Source organism: Dendrobium catenatum, unplaced genomic scaffold, assembly GCF_001605985.2.
Source record: "Dendrobium catenatum unplaced genomic scaffold, ASM160598v2 fragScaff_scaffold_932, whole genome shotgun sequence".
NCBI lineage: Eukaryota > Viridiplantae > Streptophyta > Magnoliopsida > Asparagales > Orchidaceae > Dendrobium > Dendrobium catenatum.
In genome coordinates this window covers 1,650,952-1,678,758 of record NW_021319394.1, presented here as the reverse complement: position 1 = coordinate 1,678,758, position 27,807 = coordinate 1,650,952, and the positions used below count along the sequence as shown (strand labels likewise).

The 27,807-nt window shown below is 36.2% G+C and overlaps 1 protein-coding gene across 7 annotated transcripts in view; it reads left to right on the top strand.

Moving 5' to 3' along the window:
* LOC110094682 (leucine--tRNA ligase, chloroplastic/mitochondrial) overlaps positions 1-27,807 on the top strand; it is a 79,568-nt gene that overhangs the window by 28,209 nt on the left and 23,552 nt on the right. For all 7 annotated transcript variants that reach the window (XR_003701663.1, XM_028697445.1, XM_020819969.2 and 4 more), the window contains 10 exons: positions 5,916-6,035; positions 6,258-6,362; positions 6,491-6,714; positions 6,837-6,903; positions 6,981-7,135; positions 12,118-12,379; positions 12,484-12,678; positions 20,789-20,868; positions 23,956-24,018; positions 24,102-24,183. Coding sequence is in view for 6 of the 7 variants with exons in the window: in XM_028697445.1 (XP_028553278.1) it covers positions 5,916-6,035; positions 6,258-6,362; positions 6,491-6,714; positions 6,837-6,903; positions 6,981-7,135; positions 12,118-12,379; positions 12,484-12,678; positions 20,789-20,868; positions 23,956-24,018; positions 24,102-24,183 (1,353 nt within the window). In the remaining variant the exon portion in view is untranslated. The remainder of the gene's footprint in view (positions 1-5,915; positions 6,036-6,257; positions 6,363-6,490; positions 6,715-6,836; positions 6,904-6,980; positions 7,136-12,117; positions 12,380-12,483; positions 12,679-20,788; positions 20,869-23,955; positions 24,019-24,101; positions 24,184-27,807) is intronic.

Here is a 27,807-nt window from a genome sequence, read left to right as displayed (position 1 = left end):
TCTACAAATTTGGTGTGCCACGCTGCATAATCTCAGACAACGAAACTACATTCAAAAGTACAAAAATTTATAAGTTCGTTGATCGACACAAAATTGATTAGCGGTATTCCTCTATATACTAACCAAGAGCAAATGGATTGACCGAAGCCTTTAACAAAATACTGATAAAATTATTAAAGAAGATCCTTACCAATAATAAAAGAGAGTGGCATATGAAGATGGCAGAGGCGCTGTGGGCGTATCAGACAACTTACAAAACGCCAACTAAAGCCACTCCTTACTCTCTAGTGTTCGGAGTTGAAGCGGTGTTGCCACCAAAAGTTGAACTCCCATCTCTTCGGGTAGCAATCCAGAATGAGCTAACTCAAGAGCAAAATGATCGTTTGAGAATAGAGGAGCTCGATGCACTCGATGAAGTCAGGTTGCATGCCCAACAGAACTTGAAGATTTATTGAGCAAGGATGACAAAGTCTTTTGATCGAATGGTGCGCCATCGATCATTTCAAGAAAGAGAATTGGTCATGGTGCAGAGAAGACCAATCATCCCACATAGAAAAATTGGTGGCAAATTCGTATCCAACTGGGAAGGACCTTTTCGACTTTTGTCATCGAAAAGGTGTACCGGGGAGGAGTTTATCAACTCATCGATCTGAATGGTCAGAGGCCCATGCCGCCAATCAATGGCCAATACCTAAAGAAATACTATGCATGAAATTGGCCCAAAAAATATTGTGCTTAATGTGTTATATTTTCATACATTATTGTTACCACATGCATTCTACATTTTGAAATTCTCCTATGTTATAAGAATACATTTCAAGATCCCCTATCAGACATGGGGCATTTTAAATATTTATTCGGGTCGACATCGCGTTGCATGCCAAGATCCCCGAATAAATATTTAAAATTATCAATTCAAATGTTCTCTTATGCTAAAGAATACAAATACTTGTTTTCTAAAGTATGTGCAGGTGATCTTCAGTAATTTCATGACATCACCTTCTCCAACAAACTGAGACTCAAAAGTCAAGAAAGAGATTTTTGTGATTACATACTCCTACAAATTGAGCCAGAAAAAATTTAGAGTCTTTCAACAACCTGAAGCTTAAGGTGCGAATGGGTGTAAAAGGTCGGATCCAATACGCCCAAATATGACCGGATCGCTGGCAGCTCCATCTACTCAACAAGCCATAAGAAAGGCCGTAGTAGCGGAACCCCCACTTCATCAACCTGTCAGTATGGACTGTAATAAGAACGAAGGCCAATTTGACTCGACCCGTTCAAGTGATTGTAGTCTATCAAACTCTCCAAAATAGTTAGAGAATCAAAGTTCCAGTGGAGGGATGAGTCTCGAACAACCACTGAATGTTCGTAGACTCCAAATCCTCAACCACAAAAGAGAACTCCAAATCTACCAACTTCAGTAAAATCAGCGTTGGGGAGCGCAATTCACATAGCTCAAGTCTGAAGTCTGAATGGGTGTAAAAGGTCGGATCTAACAAGTCCAAATATGGCTGGATCGCTCGTAGCTCTGTGTACTTAATAAGCCATAAAAAAGGCCGTAGTAGAGGAACCCCCATTTCAGCAACCAGAGGATGAAGAGCTGTCAAATCCCAGTTCTTCTGATCTGATGAACTCAAGTAACTCAGACTAAAGTCTTCTCAAGTGGTTAAGGATCAAGATACTACCTACGTTTAGTGCTATCAATCAAATCCAAAACATATAAATCCTTTAACAAATCTGCAAAGCATAAAGCGAGGATCGAAAAAACTTTTCTTCAACAAGTCCGCTAAAGCATAAAGCTTAGGATCAAAGAAAATTATCTCAAAGTTCACATAAAGCTTTAAGCTGAACTAAATGGATTCTGTCATCAACAAGTCAGTTATGCACAAAGCTTTTGACCGATGACTTTTCGCCATCGACCTAATAAAAATCTAAGGGTTTAGATCACCGGTATCTACCCCTTCATCAAGCCTGCCAAAGCTATAAGCAAAGGGCAGAAGGCCTGCAAATATTTTGAGAAGTCAGTAAAGACAAATCAGATAATCATTCACCAAGTCCGCAGCACAAAACACAGGGCAGAAGGAATCAAAATCTCAAGACTCAAGCCAAAGTTGTGGAATGAGCACGCAAGATGACATCTACAAATGTCCCTAAAGACTGGGGGCATTTTAAATATTTATTTGGGTCGATATGGCGCTGCATGCCGAGATTTAATATTTAAAATTTTACCAAGATGCCACCAGGTGATGGAGGAATCTTGAGCATATGCTATCCACTAGCATCAATCTACAAAGTGATACTCTAGGAATCCAAGCACGAATTGCTATATTATGACCCTAGATGTCCTTGATTAAAGCCAGTACATCATCCATCTATTGATATTTCTAAAAGAATCAATGAAGGAACTAGTGTGACATCCAAGTAAATTCTTGGAGATCCACTAAAAAGAGGCTCTAGTGTGACATCTAGAGATCCACAGGGTCAATCATCATACAACAAACGTGGCCCGCTCCGGACGCCTAACACATTTGTTGGGGGGCATTTGTTGACCTGCTGTATCGAGAAAACAAAAAAAAGAAATCTCACATGCTATGGCATCCCACGTTGCACGATGCCCGCACTCCTCGCACGTAGCTCGCACGATCGATGTCGCATCCGCCACGACTCTGCACGACGAGCTTGCGTCGTTAAATGGCCACGAAAAGGAGGCTTTCGGGCTTTTTTACGAGCCTGCTCACTCCTCTCTGCCTCTCGACACAGCCCACTCTCCGCTCACGCTCTCCGATCTCTCCCTCTCTCGTGTTTACTCGAGCTCGCTCACTCGATGACTTCCCTTTCCTATCGGGACGGAAGCTACGACGTTTGATCAGAGGCAACGATATGAGCCGCTCATTGTGAAGATAACTTTCTCCATTTTGCGTGCTTCCCCGGTCCTCTTCGTGGCCGGACGACTTCGCTCCTTCGACGTTATCCCTTCTTGTTCGAGCGAAAGTTGCGACATTTTGATCCGAAGCAGGGACGGGAGCCTGCCAGCCGTGAGGTTGCACGCGTCGCTTCTCTGATCCCTTCGAGCTGTTCGACTTTCCTCCCTCGACGACGTTGTCTTCCTGTTTGATCGAAGCAAACGACGGGAGCTAGCTAGTGTGAAGGTAATTGTCTCCCTTGCGCGTGCTTCCACGGCCAAATCCAGTAAACCCATCGAGTCAGAGAAGGAGAAAAAGGAGGTTTCTTTTTATTAATTCATTTTTATTAATATTAATTATATTTAATTATTATTTAATTATAATTATAATTAATTATTTAATTATAATTAATTAATAATTAGTAATCAATTTTTAATTATAATTGTTTAATTACTTATAATTAAGTTTGCTTAATTATAGTTAATTATTAACTAATTATAATTATAATCAATTTACTAATTGTAATTAATTTTTAAATAATAATTGATGATTAATTATAATTACTTAATTATTATTATAACTAATATTAATTATAAATAAAAATAATAATCATAAATACATACTATTCTATCTCTTGCCTCGACATGCGTGTCGGGCCGACAAACCACCTATGCACGTCTTTATTGAGCATAGTAAGAGGGAACCTGGTGCGACACCTTCGACGAGGTAGGCGAGTGACCCCTCGGCCCCCCACCAAACCCTATCCTCGGTGTGTGCGACAGATCGAAAAACCGCCCATGTACGCCTTTATTGCGCGTGGTGGGATGGGACCTCGGTGCGGCACTTACGGCGAGGCGGAGTCACTCATAAGTACCCCCGAGCATGGGGAAAGTAAACTGTCTTTTTAAACATATACCATCAAATACCTCAGGCACGCCTTCATTACGCATTGTGGGAAGAAAGATCATGGCTGCGGTGTCCTCAAAAGAGGGCACCTACCATGCATGGCTTTATTGCGCGTGGTCGGAAAGGCCCAGTATTCCGTAGTTTTTCTTTAAATGGGGGAGATGCCGGGAAGCTACCGAAATTTCGAGTGATAACATACTGTATTCGGACCTGTTTGAACTCAAAAGAACAAGCATTGGGACTCAAATGAACAACATTGGACTCAGACTTGTAGACTTTTGAACTTGATTGAACACGAGCAGGAGACCTGATCAAAACCTAAATGATTTCTAAAGTCAAAACTCAAAATAAAATAAAATCAAACTGGAATCAAATTCAAACCAAATTGAGTTTTCATTTGAACTTGCAAGGGCTTCAGAAGATCCTGAGCAAGCACTTGAACATGTACTTTGAACTTGAACCGGATTTAATATAAGGGACCAGTGAACTTGTGTAACTAACTCGGACTCAAGTGAACTCAATCTCAATTTGAATGTGAAATGAATTGAACTAAGACTTGAATGTGAATGGGGTCTGAATTCAAGAGCAGCACAAGGAATCCAAGTATGAACCAGACTTAAACGAGCACTTGAACTCGAACTGTACAACGTTGAGTGGGACTTGTAAACTTGATGGGTTCAAGTTTGAATGAAACTGAACTTGGATTCAAACACATGCAAGGAACAAGACTTGAATCACACACGAGGAAGCTAAAACTACAAGAACATTTGTTTGGTCAATAGTGACTAAATGTGAGATGAAATACATTGACCTTAGTAAACAAATATGAATTTACTAACAAAGAGCACAACGCCTACGAAACCAGATCCCTTGTCAGCAAGTTGATCGGGTTGACAAGGTTCATAAATATTTTCAAATGGAAATGACCCCAAACACCTCGATGATGGCCGTGTTGAATGTTTATCTCAACCGGAGGTGTTCACAAACAATTTCAAATGTCTTTCCAGCTCCAAAAATCCAAAAAATCTTAAAATCCCAAAATCCAACAAATTTTTAAAATTGAAATCCAACTATCAAACACTTAAAGCAAAATCCATCCATCCTTTGTAACAGTTTGCCGAGGTGGACAAATGAAATTTACTTAAGCTCACATTGAGCTAATGCTTAATCGAAAATATTATTAGGATCCATTCTCAAACAATCTTCTGCTAGTAAGGACGTGGTACATGTCCTCTAACTGGCGATTTTGCTGCCAAATAACACCACAGGATAAGTGGTTATGACCCGGACCCTCTGAATCGAGTGGTTTTGCCGCCAAATGGCACCACAAATACTGGTTATTGCCAGAGCCAATACGTTCCTTATTGGCATTAAATCCTTGATATATGAATCAATATGATATGATCGATGGGGTACAAAGCCCTCTGTTAGTTAAGGTGGATTCAAATTTGTCCCCTTAGACAAACATTCACCCCAGGTCTACAAGGTCCCCTTGGACGAAGCAACCCATGGCTGCCGACAAGGATCCTTCTGTCAGGTTGGGTCGACTACCTTCTCTGACTAAGTAGACCAGGGACCACGATGGCCCGGGACGACAAAATCATGGGATCTTGATCGGGTCTATCATCTAACCCCCACCATCCGCTTTAAGTGCAAGATGGTGAAATTTCAATTTTAAATTTCATTCCGTTAAAACTCCCTCGCCAAAGAAAAAGCAAATCAAAGCGGGCGGAGGCCGAGGCCGAATTTTCGGAGCTCACAGATGCTATTATACTGAGGTCATTCTTGACATTTATTATATAATATAATAGAAGTTTTGTGTGTTCTTGTTACTTATTTTGGACTGCTTTTTAGCCTTAATGTTCAATTAGATCAGGCATCCTTTGCCATTGAAACTTGTATTTTCTTTTAAATTCTCCTATCATACCCATTTGAAAGTTATGTTTTAATTGGATACTATTAAAGTCTACCCTATAACTTCTGTTTGGAATCATTGCTTCTGCTTGTGCGACTTTATCAGGATTAGGAAGTTTCACATTATTCCAAATTCTACTGATATTTTTATATAAGTTTTTATTTTATGAATTTTTTTTTATGTCGCAGCTCAAGTCTTTAGGATTCTCTTATGACTGGGATCGTGAAATATCCACAACAGAACCTAAATATTACAAATGGACACAATGGATCTTCCTTCAGCTTTTAAAGAAAGGACTTGCGTACCAGGTCTTGCTGTTTTGTTTTATTTTTTTAAACATTTTTCTCTTTAATACATGTGTAACTTACCTAAGGAGACTGGCTGTTCGGTTTAAGCTGTTTAATGCATAGTTTTGTGAACATTTATACCTTTTGGTTTCATTGTTTCTCTTAGGATCTTTTTATTCTTCTTTTTATCAATTGCATCACTTATGTTAATTTTATCATATCATGATGGACATTGATATGTAGGCTGAAGTTCCTGTTAACTGGTGCCCTGCTTTGGGAACAGTTTTGGCTAACGAAGAGGTTATTAATGGTGTTAGTGAGCGTGGAAGCCATCCTGTGATTAGAAAGGTTGTTTCCTAAATGATTTTAAGTGACTTCCCGTCTCAACTTTTCAATAACTCCAAGATTTTTAAAATTACGCAGCCTTATATGCTATAGTTATGCTAACGTATTTCCCCTTCATTCGATCTATGAAGCCAATGCGTCAATGGATGCTTAAGATAACTGCTTATGCTGATCGTCTACTTGAGGATTTGGAAGAACTTGAGTGGCCAGAAAGTATCAAGGAAATGCAGCGAAACTGGATAGGCCGTTCTGAAGGTGCTGAGGTAGAATTTGGCATACTTGACTCGGATGGGAGTGAGCTAGGTGTAAAACTGTCTGTTTATACAACTAGGCCAGACACTATTTTTGGTGTAACGTATGTAACGCTCATTCTTTATTGGTTGATTTGTAAAAACTTTTGTTTACTCTTGTGAAGTGATAAACTTATGTGAATTTGTTAGTAGTTAATTTGATGCCCTTAATTGTCTTTTGTTGCAGTTATCTTGTAGCAGCCCCTGAACATTCTTTATTGTATTCGATAATATCTAAAGAGCAGCTGAAACATGTATGTGCATTTAATTACTCATGCTTAGCAATTTATTTCAATAGCATCAGTGACTAACGGGTCAAAATAAAATGCAGGTAGAAAAATACAGTGAATTGGCTGCTAGAAAAAGTGAACTCGAGAGAACTGAGCTGCAAAAGAAAAAAACAGGTGTATTTAGCGGTTCATACGCCAAGAATCCTGCCACTGGTGCTCTCATTCCAATATGGATAGCCGATTATGTTCTAGGAAGGTTTATTGAATCTATTTTATATAACCTTGATAACTATTTTATTCACTTGATTTTTAGTTTTAAATAGATATTCAAGCTTCCCTACTATCTTTCGTTATTAGTTGAAGGAGTAATAAAATATCATCCCCTATATTTGTGTTCTGCATTTTTTCTTCTCTATTTTGTTGTTTTTGCTTCTAAGATGCATCAAATTGGTATCAAAACTTGGTTATAGAGAGATGACAGTAAAGATGTTGGATGCGTTTAAAAGCAAAGTAGAGCCCATCAAATCTCAGATGGAGAAGTTCTTAACCATTGAAGGAAGGTTTTTAGCCATGGAGAATCGAATGAATAGCTGATTTGGACGGTTAGAGGAGATGATAAGGAAACTCATGGAGATGTAATACAAAACTCTACTGGAAGCCATAACTAATATTTGATCGGACTTCCCTTGGTTGAATCTAAGGGAAAGGAGATCAGACGGGAAGAGTTTGACAAGGAGAGTTTCTATCATCGAGAGCCACCTCCTAGGGCTCCCTCCAATAAGTGGCGGATATGGGTTTTTGAATGGGGGGAAAACAAAGAGGAAATTTTATGGTGGAGGTGGTGAGGTGGCCGGCCACTATGGGAGGCATTTCGGTCAATGAGAGTGAGCGACCGGAGATGGAGGGGGTCAAGCTGAGCCATAGGGATCGGTTCATGCAAGGAAGGTGGAAGAAAGGTGGGATTCCACCCTGATACACAGGGGAAATATAGAGGAATGATGACAACTGCTACAATGAAGGTGGAAGATGCTATTGGGGCGGTGGTCTTAGATGAAATTCAAGTGGAAAGAGTTGCTTTGCGTCTTCAAAGATTGGAAAATTGGTTTGTGGTCTAAGAAGGCAACAATGACATTATAAACGAGAAGGATCTAGTAAATCATGATATGGAAGAACTGCATTGTCCATTCCGACAAGGAAAACTAGAGGATGAAAAGGATATCAATATCTTCGGTATTCAAATGATTATTTCGAGTAATCAAATTTAAGTTCTGAAAAAACAAATTTAAGTTTCAAAACAGGAGCTTGAGGAGGAGCATTTTAAAGTAGTAAACATTGAGATTGATAGTTTCATCCTAAAGCAATTTTTGGTTGAGTTGTTGAAAGAATCTGTTTCTCTCAAAAAATTGCGAAAAGTACATGGGGAAATTGAAGCATGCAATTTTTTTTTTTTGAACTCAAACTGGAATGGGCCACTCAAGAGAGGAAGCTAATTACACTATTGAACTGTAATGTGAAACTTTTGTAAGGGATTCAACATACGACACTAAGAAGATTTGTGAGTCATACGATGACAAAGACTGTAGAGTTCAAATGACTGTTATGATGATATGTTGCAAATTATTTCAAATAAAATTGCAGAGCCACATGCTATTGTTCTAGTTACCAAGAGTGAAATCCATCATTTTCAACTTGAGAAATCATCTTCTTTCACGCTTTTAAAGCAATGTGAACTAATAATGGTGGATCTTAGAGCACAAAAAAAGAGCTTGAGCAAGAATATGTTTTGAGAAATCAAGAAATTTTGAACTTCGAAAGAAAAAATCACGAATGGAGATAAATAAGCAGTTGCAGAAGGATATTAATGTTGACAAGCAGCGCGAGAAATGCTACATGTTGTATTCGAGAGAATGTGTTGCAGATTATTGGATTTACAAGAAGCTCGTCTTTTATCTCATAGTGAGATCTCGAAGTTGCTCAAGGAAAATGAATCGTTGTTAAAGAAATTGTATGATTTAAGCGAGTAAAATGAAGCATGTGAAGAAGAAAATAATGATATCCTTAAAGAAGCTATTGCTCAGGAGCTCCTCTCATTAATTTTTAGGAGTTGCATTATTGAAAAATCTTTTGACTTGTAGTGGTTAATTATTGATGTGAACTATTTTTATAGGAACACAAATGATCTGGGCCAGGAGATCAGAGTGATTAATGAAAGCATGAGAGCTCTTGAAGCTAAAAACATGCATCTTAAGGAGTGCTGAACCCACAATATTTTTTAAAAATAAAATCCAGCAGAGACGGGCGAGAAACTTTTGGTGTTGTCTAGTTCATGCAAGTTTCAAGGCATCCAAAACTCAGAACTGCTTCTAGCTCCTGATGGTTGTATGTAGGTGATCAACAAGACCAAGTTGGTTAGGAACAGATTAGGGAAGAAATGCTTTTCATCATTTGAAGAAGAGAATTTTTTCAATGATTATGACATATTGTGCTTTCGAAAAGTCAAAAACCTAATCAAATGTTGGAAGTGAAATTTATGAATTGCATGGAGTGGAAGCACATAGAACCTGGGAAACCAACTTGGCATCTGAACTCCAAGTATCAATTGAAAATGCAGATCCAACAAAGAAGAAGCTGCATAATTCCTACATGACCTTCACATTCATCATTCATGGAATTGATATTTAAGGAGAAGTTCTTTGAGTTGATGCAGATACATAAGGGCCTTGGGAAAACTTTTATTGTGCAAATTAAGTTTCTAGTTGAAGAAATTGCTTGTGAAAAAGTTCAAGAAGAAGATTTAAAATAAAAAGTTGAATTGTTTGGAAAATAAAATAAGGAGTTGAAGGCAGAAATGAATGCATATGCTCCCCTTTTTGCTTCTTTGAAAAATGAGATTGCGTCTCTGGAGGAACACATCCTTTCATTGATAAATCTTCATATTCTGAACAACAAGTGAAAACAACCTAAAAAATTCAGTCAAGTACGAGGCAAGCATCATTGCTCATGAAGTCTAAGAGTATCAACCAAAGTCTTGGAGCTAAAAATGTTGCGTGCAAAGGTTAAGGAGCTACAGAAACCAACAACCGATACTGAAGGACTTCAAGAGAAAGGAGAAGTTATTTCTGGTACTAATGTGGATGATGAAATAAGAAAAGTCAAAGCGTGGAAGTCAAATAGAAGCACAAGATTAGATCTGGTAAAAAGTGAAGACATTGGCAAAGATGTTTAACTATTGAAAGATGACATATTCTCTAGAGTGAAGCATGAGTAGATAATGAATGATATAGAACTTGATCATGTGCTAAGTGGTTCCACATGAAGGAGATTTTGTTGTTGAAACAAATGATCAGGAGATAGTTCCCATTCGTCCACTATCAGGATAAGACGCTTGTTGTATATGCTCAATACCGAGCGTACCGAGCATGTACCGCTCAGTACCGAGCATGTACCGCTCAGTACCGAGCATGTACCGCTCAGTACCGAGCATACCGTGTAATTTAAATGTAATTTATATTAATTAGGCTAATTATATTAAAATTTAATTAATAATTATAATACTAATTATCCAGTTAAGTTAAAATAGATAATTAATTCATGCACTAATGATATTATTAATTATTTAATTAATTTGTTTAATTATTAATATTTTAAATTATATTAACTAAGTTAATCAATAATAACTTAGTTGCGTCTACGGTTTGCCTTTCATCTTCTCTTTTCGTCCTTGCTGTTCGGCTTCGTTGCTTCACAGGAGGTGTAGAGATTGCACGCGTCGCTTCTTTAGCTCCTTCGTGGCTGTTCGACTTTGCTCCTTCGACGACTTTCCCTTTCCTGTCGGATCGTAAGCTACAACATTTTGATCGGAAGAAACAACAGGAGCTCGCTGACTGTGAAAGTAACTTTCTCACTTTCGAGGCGCTGCCTCGATGCGCCTCGACGCCTCACGCGGTGAGGTGTACGCCTCCGTGGAAAAAGGCGTAAGCCTCGCCCGAGCGTTCGAGGCTTAAGCCTCAGTTCGCCCGACCTCCACCTCGATTCGAGGCGCGCCTCGAGGCGTCCGCCTCGAACGCCTTTTTAATCGATGGTTGGAGTAATAAAAAATCATCCTCTATATTTATGTTTCTATATTTCTTCTTCACTATTTTGCTTTTTTTGCTTCTAAGATGCATCAAATTCTTTGTAGCATTTTTTTTTTTCGAATATTAACAAGAAAATAATGACCAACTAGTAAGAAATAAATAGGTATGCGATGTGGTAAGCAACATATGATAGTAACCAATTGTTAAACTGGATTTTATTTGACCAGGACGTGCATGCGTCATGTGCTCTACATTAATCTATGAAAAGCATTTGTTTTCCGCTTAGATTGAGATTTATGGTGTCATCCCACTTCTTTGCAGAGTGATGCATAACCTTACCGCTCCTCTTTCCACCACTTACAGTGCATATTTCTTTTCACTTTTAACAATACTGTTTAGCATCTTTGTCTTGTAGAAGTATTTGAGCAGTCACTCAACCCATTTTGCTATTCGTCTTTCTTCCATATGTAGTTTCATATCAAGTAACTTTTTCCCTAATGCAATTATTCCTGAGTATGGATTAGAAGTTCCAATATATTATATACATAAATCTAATGCTTTCTCTTCCCCAAATAAAGTCATGAAGTTTTTTGAGGTGGAGCTGATCATTTTGCTACAGTAGATGAAAGGAGGGAAGCAGAATTCCCATATTTAACCTTCTATATTTATTGCTTTAGCTTTATTGGATGGACCAATTCAATTTGATGGGTAGCTTGTCATTTTGTTTGGTTGGTGCTTTGCGTCAACATTTCGATGCTAAAGGATAATGCAATGATGGTGATAAATTTGCATGAAACCACCCCCCCCCCCCCCCCCCCCCCCCCCCACACACACACACAAAACAAAACCTCTATTTACACAATTTATTTTTTCTGAACAACTCTTTTACAAATGAGCAACACTATTCTGAACATGTATAATTAGGCAGTACCGTAAATCTGCTGTGGTTCTTAAAAGCATATAATTTTTGTTTTTGCTCATTTATACTGTGGTTGCTCATGTTTCTACTACTTTTTAATCTGATATTGTTAATCTACCATTTAATATTTGTTGTTGTGATTTTTAGGATGCCCTTTTTTGTTACTTCGATTTTTTCTCTAACATGTTGAAGCTTTGCAAAAATGGCCTAAATAGAAGTTCTTTTCTAAACTGAAATTTACAGTTATGGTACTGGAGCAATAATGGCTGTCCCAGCACATGATTTTCGTGACCACGAGTTTGCGTTGAAATACCAGATTCCAATTATTAAGGTCGTGAAACCCTTTGAAGCAAGTCATGTGCTTGATGAACCATATACTGGCGATGGTTTTGCTATAAACTCATCAAATCAATTGATTAATCTGGATATCAATGGGTTGTCATGCAAAGAAGCTGCTTCTAAAGTCATTAATTGGCTTGAAAGTTCTAGTCATGGGAAGAAAAAGGTGTTTTATGTATAAACCTAGGTTGGAAGTTAATTTTTTTGTGAACACAAACTGTTGTCGATTTTTGTACTTGGATTCTTTACTAGACTATGCTTTTTGATCAGGTGAATTATAAGCTCAGAGATTGGCTTTTTGCTAGACAACGCTACTGGGGTGAACCTTTCCCGATTATTTTCTTGGATGATACTGGCGAAATTGTCCCTCTTCCAGAAAATGAGCTGCCTGTGACATTGCCTGAATTGGATGATTTTACACCTACTGGCACAGGGGAGCCACCCTTGACTAGAGCTACTTCTTGGGTATGTTTTGGAGGATAAAATTCTATGTACTATCATGGTTTACTTTGGCATTATCATTTCCATTATTTGATTTATTTTAACAACGAAATTGAATACCCAAAATTAAGATATAAAAGAGAGTAGAATTCTAGCCTTTTAGTACATTCTTTGCTTTTCTTTATTTCATACACTTATATATATTTCGAAGTCCAAAGTGCTTATTAAGTTGTTTTATTCTAAAAAAGTTTGAAAGACTGACTAATTTGCAATGGCTTATTACATTCATGGCAATGGTTCGGATATTGTTCAATGGTTTTAGCCACTTGAGTTCTGAATCATAGGGTGCACTTGATAGGATATGAAGCATTTTGTTGGTTAAGGTCGACTTAAAGTTGTTCTTTTAGTCAAACATCCACTCTAGGTCTATAAGGTCCTCTTGGTCAAAGCAAGTTAAGGCTATTAACAATGATTGCTTGATCAGTTGGGTCAACTACTTCCGTTGACTAAGTAGACAAGTCCATGACAACCCATAGTGACTGAGTCATATTATCTTTATTGGTCTTATCATCATTCTCCCACTATCCACTCTATGCCCAAAGCAATAAATTTTCTCGGTCCTAAAATAAAATACTTGCTACTGCAACTTAACAATTTAAAGCCCATCGACTAGCCATAATCAAAAGTTCTTTATCATCATTGTGCTTTTCTTCCTTAATCTCTTTAGCAGTTGGCACACTATTATTAATAATAAAACATCATCAATCAAAAGCTTTTTATCTAAGAAATCTAAGGGGAATACAATGAGCTGATTACGTGGAGCAATTCCCTCTGTAAACCGGCTCTGTGCGTACTCCTTCAAAGTCTTCCTTTCCAACTCGGTAGATAACCTAGTAACTTGCTCGAAGAAAGACAGATTTGAGGCTCCCTCGCACCGAGAACTTTCTGTCATAACCTAACCCATTATAACCCAAAGATAGAATGGACCATATCATGTTAGATGGTGATAGGCCAAGCTCAATAATAAGTGTGAGCTAATATAGCTCAATAGGTCACACCCACCGATCTAAATTTATAATACTTAACCTAATATTCATTCAACTGAATTAAAAATAGTTATTAACAAGCTACTGTACTGACTAGAGTAATTCTTACAGAACTAAAATTAAATAAACTTTGTATAATATGGAAATAAATGTGTATTTTGTGTCAGAGTAGAAAGTAATAGATTTCTCTGCCCGTTATATCTTCTAATAAAAACTGACATAGAATTCAGGATCTTATAATGCTTTTTGCTAGCATATTAAAAAATAGGTCTTTATAACTTTGAAATACTTAGCACATTAAGGGAGGACTTAGGAGAAAAATTTCAAATATAGGGGGTTGTTTAGTAATTAGGGGTAATTAATGTTTGTTTAAGAGGGAATTTCTTCTAGGGTTTGTTTTTTATTTCTAGTTTTTGCTGATTTTGGTGTTGTTTGTTCATGTTTGGGCTCTAGCGGTGTTTAGAGAGTTGGGAGAGCCGAATCTTCCTCTCCATTAGAAGATCCAACTATATCTTGTATTTTTTCTTCTAGTATTATCAATTAAAACATTTATTTATGATTATTTCTTTCAAATTCTTCTTAAATATGTTCTTGCAAAGTGCTGAAATTCAAACTAAGTCGAGCAAATTCTTGTTTACTGTGTTTCCTACTAGCCTCTCAGGAGGACATTACTTACCGTCAATTGTCTTCTCCATCCTCACCAACCAATCTTCTGCTACTCTGAGCTCAATATCGCCCTCATACCTTAGAGGCTTCATTTTCAAAAACATATGTAAGTATTTGTTCACATCATCAAACCTAACGGAAAGAATCCTGTTCTGGATTTCACTCATAAATTGTGCTACCAGACTAACAAGCTGAGTAGGGTTGTTAATTTCAGGTCACGGGTCGGGTCCGGGTTGAATCCGGAACTGACCTGAGTTCAAACAGGTCGACCCTAACCTGACCCTAGTAGGAAAACAGGTTGGAAATCCTAACCCGGACCTGAACCGACGCGGGAAGGCGGGCTCGGACGTGGACGCGAGCGGGATGGCGAGGACGCGCTGGCGGTTGTTGGCACGGACGCGTGAGGGCAGTAGTAGCGGGCTCGTGGGTAGCTTCACCGGGCGAGTGGGAAGCCACACGGTAACGTACTGGCAGGCGCGGGCAGCTTCGCCTGGCGCGCGGGCAGGGCGCAGACAGGGCGTGGGCAGGGTGTGGGGAGGAAATTGGGCTGATTTATTGGTGTAATTATGTCATTTGGAAGAGAGAGAAGGCCAATAAAGGGGGCCGGCCATATGAGGATAGGTGGAGAGATTAAGGAGCTATGAAGGTGGGGCCCAAGTTTAAGTAAGTAATTGAATTAAATATGAATTTTTTTAATTTTAGATTTAATTGTGGCTTAAGTAACTTCCCAAAACTTGAAATGAGAGGGAATTCAAATTTGAAATTTGAAATTGGCTTTAATTTCATTAATGGGCTTACATAATGAAGGGGAACCAATTAGGAAAGTGTTTAATCAAGGGTTTGAAATTCAAACAATAGGAATTCAAGATGGAGGAGGCGGCGGGAGAGGGGGCTGCTGGGCTGGCCGGCGGGAGGCCAGTGGCTGGCCTGCAGGAGGGTTGCCGTCGGCGGCTGAGCTGGCCGGCGGAAGATGGAGGCAGGGTGGCCGGCGACTTAGGGCTGCTTGGAGCAGGAGGCGGCAAGGGCAGTGGGGAAAAAGAGATGGAATTTTCTGGGGATTTGACGACTACGAATTTACTAACCTCAAATGTCTTCTCGTTGAATTTTCACAAGATTAGCTAGCACGAAAACTAGAACTCACAAAGAGATCTAGTCTTCTAGAGATCTTGGAGGGGGTCTAGAACTCACAAAGATATCTAGCTCTTACCAAAACTCACTAAGAGATTTGGGAGAGGGATGCACTCACAAAGAGAACACAAGTAGTAAATTTCATTTCATCAAAAACTAACTATTACATAAGAAAAGGGCCATATAAATAGGCCTCAAAATGATAAAGAAAGCAAAAGACTAAAATGACCTTTGGGCTACAATAGCGACTAAATACCCATAAGGGCAAAAACGGAAACACATAAAAATCAAATAAACTATTACATAAATGACTCAAAATAAAACTTATGATCGTGGTCGTCGATCTCCGGCGTCTCCTGATGGTACATGTGTCGAAATCTCTGACGATATCCTCATCACCTAAAGCTGAGATATTGAATCAGAACTAACAGCAGTAGTAGTACCCTATACTACTACGATCTAACTAACACTGCCCATCAGTCATTTAAGTCTTGTGAATCCATTAGACGCTTACACTTAATACACACGATTTTGCAGAAATAGAATATGCGCATGAAAATAAATAGAAATGAATATCCAACACTTGCAGAACTATTTCACTTGACTACAGATCAATTCCTATAGTTTTGTTCACGATCAGTTCTTCAAATCATTGCTTTGATACAAAAAAGAGGTTGTCACAATTTAACTCAATATAACTAACATATAGAATGGGTCATATTGTGTTGGATGATGACAAATTTAGCCCAAAATTTAATTTGGAGAACTCTTTTCAATTTTCTTTAATTATCAATAGACAATAAAGCTATAATTTTTTTCAAGAAATATAAAATACTTATCCACAAATTTTCTTTTCTATTCATCATCAAGAAATATAAACAACAAATTATTTACAATACATTACATGGTTATAGCTAAAAAAATAGAGAATAGCCATGGTTATATAAAATAAAAAAATGAAAAAAAATACTTATACATACTTAGACTTTCTAAACCTACCATCTCAACTATTCAACTAACTCCTTACCCTTTCCTTGAGCTGAAACAAAATACAAAATTGTTGTGAGCTAAGACAACTCAGCAGGTTATATCCACCGATTTAAATTTTTAATACTTAGCCCAATATTCATTTAACTGAATTAAAAGTTATTAACAAGATATTATTCTGAACAATAATGCTAACATATTACTGAAATTAAATATGCATTACATAAAATATAATTAAACAAGTGCTTCATGTGTCAAACTAGAAAATAATAGATTTCTCTAAAGCCCTTATACCTCCCAACAAAAAAATAAAAACATAATTTAGGCCCTTATGACTCTTTGTGCTAGCATATCAGAAAACAGACCCTTATAACTCTCAAATGCTTAGCACATTAGATATTTAAAAGTATAAGTCATTATAGCTCCTAATGCATTTAGTACAATAGAATTTCCTCTAGCATCCATAACTCCTAAGAATCATACACCTCAAGATAAGCACATATATTATTATATTTTAATAAAAGAATTGAAAATAATTAAAATGCAGGGATTCAAAAAATATACTGGTGGCTAATAGATTAAACGACTAAGCATAAATTCATGATTTTAAAATTTCACCAAATTATCAGGAATTGTGCATATTACTATTTTAAAGTCTTAAATATACTACAATATTATTTTCTGAGGTCTGAATCATTTTTTAATTTGCTAAAAATTGATTACTTTCCAATTAATCAGTCAAAATTTTAAAGAAAATAGTAAAATATATAAAATTGTCATATATACACTAACAATAACATCAATCCTTTATCCCACTATCTGGAGCCGGTTACATAAATCATTTTTCTCCATTGTGTCCTGGAGAGTCAAATTCTCATTTAGATCTAATAAAGAAAGGTCTTTTGTAATATTTTCTAAACAAGTCTTTTAGGTCTACTTCTACCTTTTTTAACATAGGCCAAATCTAATAATCTACTCTCCGGGTCATCGAAAGGCCGTCATTTTAAATGATCAAACCATCTAAGGCGACTCTCTTTAATATTATTTATCAGTGGAGCTACTCCAACTATTTAACGGATATGCTCGTTTCGTATCCTGTCTTTAAGAGTAAATCCACTCATCTGCCTAAGCATCATCATCTCAACAATATTTAACTTTATATTATGCTTCTCTTTTAATGGCCAACATTCAGCGCCATAAAGTATTGTTGATCTCACCACCATCTTATAAAATTTTCACTTAAGTTTGAGTGATAGTTTTCTATCACATAACAAACCTGAAACATTCCTCCACTTCAACCATCCAACTTGAATTTTACTAATGATATCCCCATCTATTCCACCACCACTCTGAACAATAGACCCAAGATATCTAAAACGAGTGCACTTATTAATGATTTGATCGCTCAAAGTCACAAACCACCCGCTAGATCTACTTCTACTGAATTACACTCAATATATTTGGTTTTAGATCTACTCAAACGAAAACCTTTAGACTCTAAGGTTGACCTCCATAATTTGAGTTTATCTTCAACTCCCTCTCTAGTCTTATCAACAAGAAGAATATCATCAGCAAAAAGTATACACCAAGGTACATCCTATTGCAAATGTCTAGTGAGAACATCTAAGTCTAAAGCCAAAAGATAAGGGCTTAAGGCTGATCCTTGATGTAATCCAACCAAAATAAGAAAATACTTCGTTAAACCACCTTGTGTTTGAACACAAGTAACAACTCCTGCATACGTATTTATAATGACTTGAATATAAACATTATTAACCCTTTCTTTTCTAGAACTCTCCAAAGCACTTCTCATGAAACTGTATTATATGCTTTCTCTTAATCAATAATTATCATTTGTAGATCCTCTTTATTCTCTCTAAACTTCAACATCAACCCTCTCAAAAAATGAATAGCTTCCATAATAGACCTAACAGGCATTAATCCAATTTGATTTTGAGAAACATTAGTATCACATCATAACCTATAATCCATAACTCTCCCAAAGTTTTAAAGTATGGTACATCAACTTAATTCCTCTATAATTCACATAGTCATATCTATAACATTAAAAAATTACATGGTAAAAATTTAACAGATGAAATTTTATCCTCATTTCTATACTTTGAAATTATAGATTTAATTAGAAAAATCTCAAAAATTTCTTATTATTAAAAGTTGTGATAGGCAGAATGTAACTTAACTCGATAAAAAAAACTTTATGAACTGGGCTGACAGTAGAAAAAGATCAAAGTCGTCCAAACTTAACTTTCTCTTACTAGAAACACACTCTCTCTAAGCCATTGCCTTGGGGGATTTCACCAAAATGGAATTTTAGTGGATTTTGATATTTAAAAAAAAATTTATGTAGCGTCGCACTCCAAACAACGGATATGACACTATTCAGAATTAAATGTTTTAAGCCGAGATCTCAGCGTCGTTGTGCCCTCAAATCTAGCACCGCAGCGCTTTGAAGAGAAAATCTCAGGTCATCTTAGGTTCAACCCTCATTTGTATGCACTCACATGTTTCCTCCAAAGATGCTCGAGAAATAAAATTTCAACATAAAGCCTTTATTTATAGTGAACCAAGGGAGAAGGTGGTGTCTTATCTTTAAAATGTAATCTACCCGATGATTGAGGCTATAGTGATAATATGCTAGGAAATTTGCATTTACTTTTTTGGTTAATATTTGGTAATCGCATTTATTATCATTCACTCGTCCTTTTTGTCACTCGCCTATTAAAAGGTCGAATGAATTCGGGACTAAATATATACTTATATTCACCTTTGTAGGTAACTTGCGGGTAATTGAGGAACCTACCATCATGGGATGCCCAAGGTAGGAACTTGCTTGACATAATCAAAAGAAATTACTCGCTCGACCCTGCAAAGGAAGTCGCCCATCCTAGGGTAAAATTAGGGATTCCTCACTTAGCCAAAGACTCAACACCTGTCACGTAACTGGATCACCTTCTTAGCCACATTCTCTCTCACAGAGCAATCATTCTCACAGAAGTTCACCAAATTTAGCTATAGGGAATTGCTTATTTGCCGGACTCTCAGTTCATATCGTCGCGGTCTCCAGGCCTTTCCTTTCTCATGATAACATTTGACTCGCCTCTCTCTCCCCTCAGGCAACCCGAGATCTCTCATACAAGTCATTGGCAATATCACCAATCCCACTAGTCGCATGCATCCTCATCTTAGCACTCACCCACAGACTTGCCCCATCTTACTCGGCACTACTAAGCTCACCCAGAGACACTCACCGGGCCTTCTGACCTCATTCTCTTTCATCCAAGCAGACGATGACACCTGTTTAGGGTAGTTTGTATAGGGTTATACAGAATAGCATTTTAGTTTTTTCTCTTTTTTGTAGTCTTTATTGTAGCCCTCGAAATCCTATAAATAAGGAATGTTGAGGAGTAGTTTAGGACCTTTGGCCAAACTTTTGTTGGATTTTTTTGCTAATTTTAGTTGATTTCATGTTGGTCTAAGATTCATATTTCTCTTCAGTTTCCTATAGATTTTTCCTAATTCCTAGTTCCTTCATTCCCTCTTCTCTCCAGTTACTCACGGTTCTAGTTCAGTAGCTCACCAGTTTACTAGTAAAGTTGGGTGTTATCAGCAAATGCTGTTGGATCCAACATTCTCACTTGTATATATTTTTATCAAGTTCAAACTTAACCTAGAATATTTGTGCTTTAAAGTAGCTAAGCCTTAATTGAGCTTAGCTAAAGGCAGTTTAAATGATTTTAATCTGATCAAGTAACCTATATCATGTAACATAACTTTCACCACGTTTCTTTAAAGCTGTATCTGATTCAAACTATCTGTTTCATCTATGCTTAAATGGTTGAGCTCTAATTGATCTAGTTTGAGCTAAGCAATGATTGTTTGCTAAGAATCGTTAGCGCGTGAACAATATTTAAGATTTTAAGCTATAAAGAAATCAGTAAATGTGTTTTTTATGTATCTCTCACCAAGCTACTTGTTGAGCAATAAAGGACTTGTTTTCGAACAAAAATATCACAAAGACCTATATGTGAGCTACTTCATTTTATTTGGGCTTCATAAGCGAATTCAAAGTATCCGTAATCAAATTGAGTATAGAGCTGCTCTTTGATTGTATTGTTCATTGATCGTATTGGTTTGTGTAAAGAATTGCCAATACATCTCTTAATCTCTTCACATTCCTAAAAATGCAGTTCTTGTTGTAGTTCCATTTTATAGTATGCTAATTGTAAGAAGGTATCATGATCACAGTCTATTATGAGATATTTATAATTATTAAACCCTATATTCAGGTAAAAACAATCGATCCTATATCTCACAGGCCTGCTAGGAGAGAAACGAATACAATGCCACAATGGGCTGGATCTTGTTGGTATGTCATCCAATTCATTTACATGCAACAATTATTGTTTAATTTTCAGTTACGTTTTCCTTTTTGTTTTTGTTGGTAGCTGTAGACCCTTTATCTGATCCTTTTGGAAGGCCTATAGGATTGAAGCAGCTGGATGCCAGATTATGAAGTATTTGTCCGCGGTGTTCAACTTATTTTTTAATCTAAGTCTAGTTTTTGACAATAAATTATATAGAAACTGATCAAATAGTCCCAACAATTTGTGAATGACCAAAAATGTCCTAAACTATGGAAAATTTTAATTTAGTCTAATTCTTTTAAAGAGACCAAAATGATCACGCCTTCCAAGATACAAAAATTGGTGTTAATTATGTTAAAAATAGGTGTATTTTAAAATTTTATTTTTTCTTCTTGAATGTTCTTACACAACAACATCAATTCTTTATCCAGTATGTGGGGTTGGCTACATGAATCCTTTTTCTCCATTGTGTCATGTTAAAAGTCAAATTCTCATTTAAATATAATAAAGAAAGGCTATTTCTAATATTTTCTAACCAAGTCTTTTTAGGTCCAACTCTACCTTTCTTAACCTAGGCCAAATCTAATACATGTACTCTCCTAACAAACTAATCAGAAGGCTACCTTTTTACATAACCAAACCATAGAAGGCAACTTTCTCCAATCTTTTTTGTCACTAGAGCTACTCCAATGTTTTCACGGATATGCTCGTTTCTCATCTTGTCTCTAAAAGTAAATCTACTCATCCACTTGAGCATACTCATCACAGCAACACTTAACTTAATATTATGCTTCTCTTTTAATGACCAACTTTTTGCTAGGTCTCACCACAATCTTATAAAATTTTCCCTTAAGTTTGAGTGATACTTTTCTATTACCCAACAAACCTGAAGCATTCCTCCACTTCAACCATCCAACTTGAATTCTGCTAATGATATACCCATATATATTACCATCACTCTGAACACTCGACCCAAGTTACCGAAAATAAGTACACTTATTAATGACTTGATCGCTCAACGTCACAAACCCACCACTAGATTTATTACTACTAAAATTACACTCAATGTATTTGGTTTTAGATCTACTCAAACGAAAACTTTTAGACTCTAAGGTTGACCTTCATAATTCAAGTTTACCTTCAACTTCCTCTCTAGTCTTATCAACAAGAAGAATATCATCAGCAAAAAGCATACACCAGGGAATATCCTCTTGCAAATATCTAGTAAGAACATCCATGACTAAAGCAAAAAGATAAGGGCTTAAAGGCTGATTCTTGATGTAATCCAACTGAAATAGGAATACTTGTTCAAAGAACCTTGTGTTTGAATACGAGTAATAGCTCATGCATACATATCCCTAATGACTTGAATATAAGCATTATTAACCCTTTTCTTTTATAGAACTCTCTCCATAGCACTTCTCTTGGAACTTTATAATATGCTTACTCTAAATCAATAAATATCATATGTAGATCCTCCTTATTCTCTCTAAACTTCTCCACCAACCCTCTCAATAAATGAATAGCTTCTATAATAGATCTACCCGGTATGAATCCAAATTGATTTTGAGAAACATTAGTATCACGTCGTACCCTATGCTCCATCTCTCTCTTCCAAAATTTTAAAGTATGGCACATCAACTTAATTTCTCTACAATTTACACAATCTTGTGCATCACCTTTATTCTTAAAAATAAGAATCAAATAACTCATTCTCCCACATCTGGCATCTTTTTAGACTTCAAAATAATATTAAAAGTTTAGTAAGCCAAGAAATTTCTTCATCTCCTAAGCATTCCCACACCTCTATTGGAATATCATCAGGTCAAATAGTTTTTTCACACTTCATTTTTTTTAAAGTCTCTCTAACTTCAGTTTTACTAATACGCCGATAAAAATAAAAATATTTACTTTCATTTAAAGTGCTAAAATCTCTATTTGAATGTTCATAGTAAATTTAATTTTTTGCTTACCTATTTTCTCATGGACAATAGGTAATCTGATGTTAAAACGGGATTGGATTGTGATCATGTAGGCTGCTAAGCGAGTTGATTTTATATAATAAATTTGTTTAACATTTTTTTTTAAATGTCATACGCTTCTTCGTGCAACCACCGCCGATTTGTCATTAATTGTGCAAGGGGGATCTTCACTACCCTTCATCGTTACATTGCTGCTAAGTGGGAATCTTAGTCTGCTCCTCTTTTTTCTTTTGCTTAGTGAAGCTCTGTCGAGTTTGAGGATGGTGGGTGATAGTCTCGAGCTTGTGGCACCCAAGAGAGGAAGCTTTTTCATTTCTCTCTCCCGCCTTCTTTGGCCATGCATGGTAATCTTGCTCGTTGCTTGCTGAGGGGAAGCTACATCCACTCCATGTCTCATGCTCGCCTCTTCGTCTCAGCTAGGATAAATGTGACAACAAAAATAAATAAATAAATTCCCAAAATACCCTAAAAGTTACGCATGCTTTATAAGTTGTCTGCTGATCCAATAGGGATTTCCATGAATTTATCCTCCAATTTGGACTGTTAAACTATTTTGGTCTCTTCTAAAATAGTCTAGGTATTAAATTGGCCCTTTTATATAATACGGGATCATTTTGACCCTTCATAAATAGTTGGGGGGTGATTTGATTATTTTCTCTAAACTTATCTGTAACACATATGAACTAGAGATTAAGATAGTGGAACAAACTAAAAATGTAGTTTTCTTTGGCTCATTTTTCAAAGTATAAAAATTGAATCTGTTGAAATGGATTCATAAAATATGTTTGTTTCTTAATTAAGGTAACATAGACAACTGCCTGGAATTTTTTTTCGTTCTTATTGATTGTCTGTTTGATAAAAATTCTATTTTTTCTTGTAGATTCTGTCTTTAAAAATCCATGTTCTGCCATATTTTCCTTACCTCCTCTGTTCTCTACTTTCCCTCCATCTCTCTCTCTCTCTCTCTCTCTCTCTCTCTCTCTCTCTCTCTCTTCCTCAATATGGCTGTTAGCAGCGCTTTCTTTCCTGCATAATGATTTCTATTTGCATAAATTCTAAGAGTGGTCCAGCAAATATTGTAGAATGGTTTTTCCATATTGCATACAGGTACTATTTAAGGTTTATGGATCCAAATAATTCAACTGCGTTGGTTGAAAAGTCTAAAGAAAGGTATGTCATATTCCATCCTTCTAAGGCATAACAACATATCCTTCTGTCGCTTCTATGGAGTTCTTACAATGCTTCATTTTCAGATACTGGGGCCCAGTGGATATTTATGTTGGTGGTGCTGAGCATTCTGTTCTCCACCTACTTTATGCTAGGTTTTGGCACAAGGTTTTCTTTTTAATACTATTTTTATTTCAGCTTTCTTTATGGTAGTTTTGGCACAAGTTTTTTTTTTTTTTCAATACTTAGCTTCCAATTTGCGGTAGTTAGGTGTTTTATCTGATGTTTATCTTTTATCATGGAAAAAATGGTGAAGCTTTTTGGGAATTTTGATCTCAACGGATAAATTGCCATCATGAACCTCAAATCTAAGTATTCTTCCTCTTTAATAACGGAAATTTTTAGAACATTCTTTATGATTTCCTTCTTGATGAGAAAGGATATGATGTTGTACACTAGTCATTACTGTTGCCTTTGGTAACTATGCATGCATGCTAACCAGTCTTGTTTTTATGTAACTAAGATATGTCTGGGCATATTTTATTTCTTATGTTTTTTTTAATAATTTTGAACGGTTGCATTTTTTGGGTTTTTGGAGACTTGTATTTTAGCCATTTGACCTCTTTGGGCTGCTTATATTTGGACCTTGTGTTATGGGCCATGCTACTGACAAAAGCTCTGTAAGTCTATTTGACCACGTGTAAAATGCAATGCACAAGGCATTGTATTCGTTTGTGTTTGGAACTAAGGTTATATTCCCTCTTTAGTTTTAGCTGCCTTCACTCTATGTTGCCATCCAATGTGGACTCACACAAGAAGAAATAAGGCTCGAGAAAATTGAAGTCCTTGATGAAGTTGACTTCAGGCTGAACGAAATTTAGAAAATCTTTGGGCAATGATGATCAATCCCATAATCATATGATTCGTCTAAAAACTTCAAGATTGGTGTGCTAGTCCTTCCTATGGGCCAAACCATAAAGTCACTTATTAGGTGTTTATGGACTTTAGTTTGAACCGGCCTAATAATTCCACCCATTTCCTTAGCACAAACAGCCATGTTTTAACCATTTTGACTGCTTCGTTCTTTTCTCAAGCGTATTGATTATTAGCATTGAAGTCAACTTAAATTAACAAGCTATGCATAAAAACTCACACAAATGACTTCTAAATCACAAGGAATGCTTGATGACCATCTCACCATCAATTCTCCATTTTCCAGGCCAAAAATATGCACCATTTTCTCTTTCTTCATTTGGCTTTGTTGTTGCTCAAAGGCTAGATAAACAATATTGTTTGGAATGAAAAGGATGATGATTATTGAATGAAATTACTCTTGAGTGTTCTAAACACTTTCACTTGGTGTGCTTTCTAGTACCAAGTGACGGACTACTTGAGAGTGTAGTAAGTATAGCACTGGAAGGATTTTCAAAGAAGAAAGATTCAATCTACAACGAAGGAATGTTTGTAAAGGATAACTTTTGGTTATTATAAGTAACATTTTTGGTATCTCGATTTATGTAGGATCTTCTTACATTAGCGTTTCATTTCCATTGCTTCTTATTTTATACGCTTGTTATTCTTATTTTGGAGCTTATCTTATCATGTTAAAGATCCAATAAAAATCTTTTCTTCTAAGTTCGACCAATAGTTGTCACTAATCCACCCTAGTTATCCTATTAGTTAGTCTATGTCTATGACTCGACCCGGCTAGCCCGAATTAACGGGGTGGGAGCAGATAGTCGTAGGGAAAACATAAATAAACCATAAACAATTTCATTTACTCTTTTTAAATAGAACATGAATATCTTCAACACATAATAAGAAAGAGCTACTAAAAACATCTACACCAAAGTTTTAAAAATTTGTTTCTTCTAAACCACAATAACCAAAACATAAACATCAATATTTACATAAACTCCAACAGACTTCTCATATACAAACCACTAACTCAAACTCATAATAGAAAACATAAAACTTTTCTTCCTGAGGTCCTCTACGATGGTAGGTGTACTGTCATCTCGTTGCCATTACTTTCCAGATGATTCTCCTGAAAAAGATTCCCACAAGTATAAGTGAGCTTACTCGTTCAGCATGTAATTTATATTTTTCATAAAAATTTGTATAAAACGAAAATAAAGTATCATTTCATAATAAAACTTTAAACGACAGTCAAACTTACATAAATTCATAACATTACTTATAAGAAACATTTTCATAAACTTTCCTGAATCATAAACCTTTCATTTAATGTTTTTCCTCAAACATCAACTTTCATATTTCGTAGAAAATATATATAAACCATATTATGCATAATGTCTATTATATCACCCGTCTTGGAGGTGCCCATAAATTATGTACTGATCAGGTACACATTTTCATATCATTTGGTCATTCATTTATCATTGGCTCTAACGAGCCTCCTTTACCATTTAGCTCTTTCGAGCTCCTTTACCATTTGGCTTTTTCAAGCCTCTTTACCATTTGGGCACTCCGCATCATCATGTACATTCTCATATTATAATTTATAACTTATTTTCAGTCAATCATATGTGTAATGAGAACAATTGTGAATAAAAAATCATCCGTTTAAAACATGAAAATCTTGAATCTAAGAATAGTATGAAAGCTCACTAACATCATGAAATAAAATACTTGAATATGTTATTTGCCAGAAATAAAATTTGGAAACCATATAACTTGAAAGTTCTAACTAATTGCATTGAATAAAAGAACAAAACATAACTATGAAAATTTTAAAAATAATATGAGTACACCTAAGCACAGTATTTCCTCAAAGTGACGCTTTGACACACCTCGTTCACCTTAAAGATCGCAACCTAAATAATCACATAAAAAGTCATGTCACAAATCAATCTTCCTTAGGGTTTAATCTAATTCCTAATTGTCTAAACCCTTCATTTATCCTTAATTATTCCTTAACAACGTTTAATAAAATTCATATTATTTAATCTTAATTTTCGGATTTAATTATTTAGGAAAATTAAGAAAAATAAAATTTCTTATAAAAACATAAAAGTTTTCTTTAGAAACATTCTTAAGATCCATATGAATCGTTTTTGTAAAGCTTAAGAAAATTTGATTTTTAGGTAAAAGCCCTAAATTTTATTTTCCAAAATTTCTCCAAAAAACTTCATTTTCATCGGTAAAATATTTCCCTAATCCTTACATATCGATTTCGTAAAGAAGTTTTGAAAGAAAATGAAATTTTTGTAAAACTCTAGAAATTTCGTCTCCAAATAACTTGAGATTGAGAGGGATTCGCTTCGAATACATCATACCTTAAGAGTCCCCTCGTCGTACTCTTCGATTTTCACTAATTTCCTCGCTGGAGCTATCCCCGTCGAAGCCTCTACTGTCCGCTCGTCCGCCCTATCTTCCGCTCGGTTTCAGTTTGGATGAATGAAAAGAGAGGGGGAGGGGGGTTTGGTTGATATATTAAGGAGAAAAGGGAAAACCAAAAGACCTATTTGCCCTAACTTATTCTATTTTAGCATTAATACATATTAGGGATAGTTTTGGTATTTAGAGGCTTCCATAATTTTTCTCTCTCAAAATACACAAAATTTACTATAGGTTATATATATCAAATTAATCAAAATTTTGTGTAGAATTTTATAAAATTATTTTCGTCGAAATCCGTTAACCTTGAATTTTTCACTTAAGTTTCATCACGACGCATTGAAATGCGTGCGACGACCTACGATCGTCATTTTTGGGTTTTACAGTCTAGTATGATCTATTGCTGAAAAATTATTTTTGTATTCAATGCAT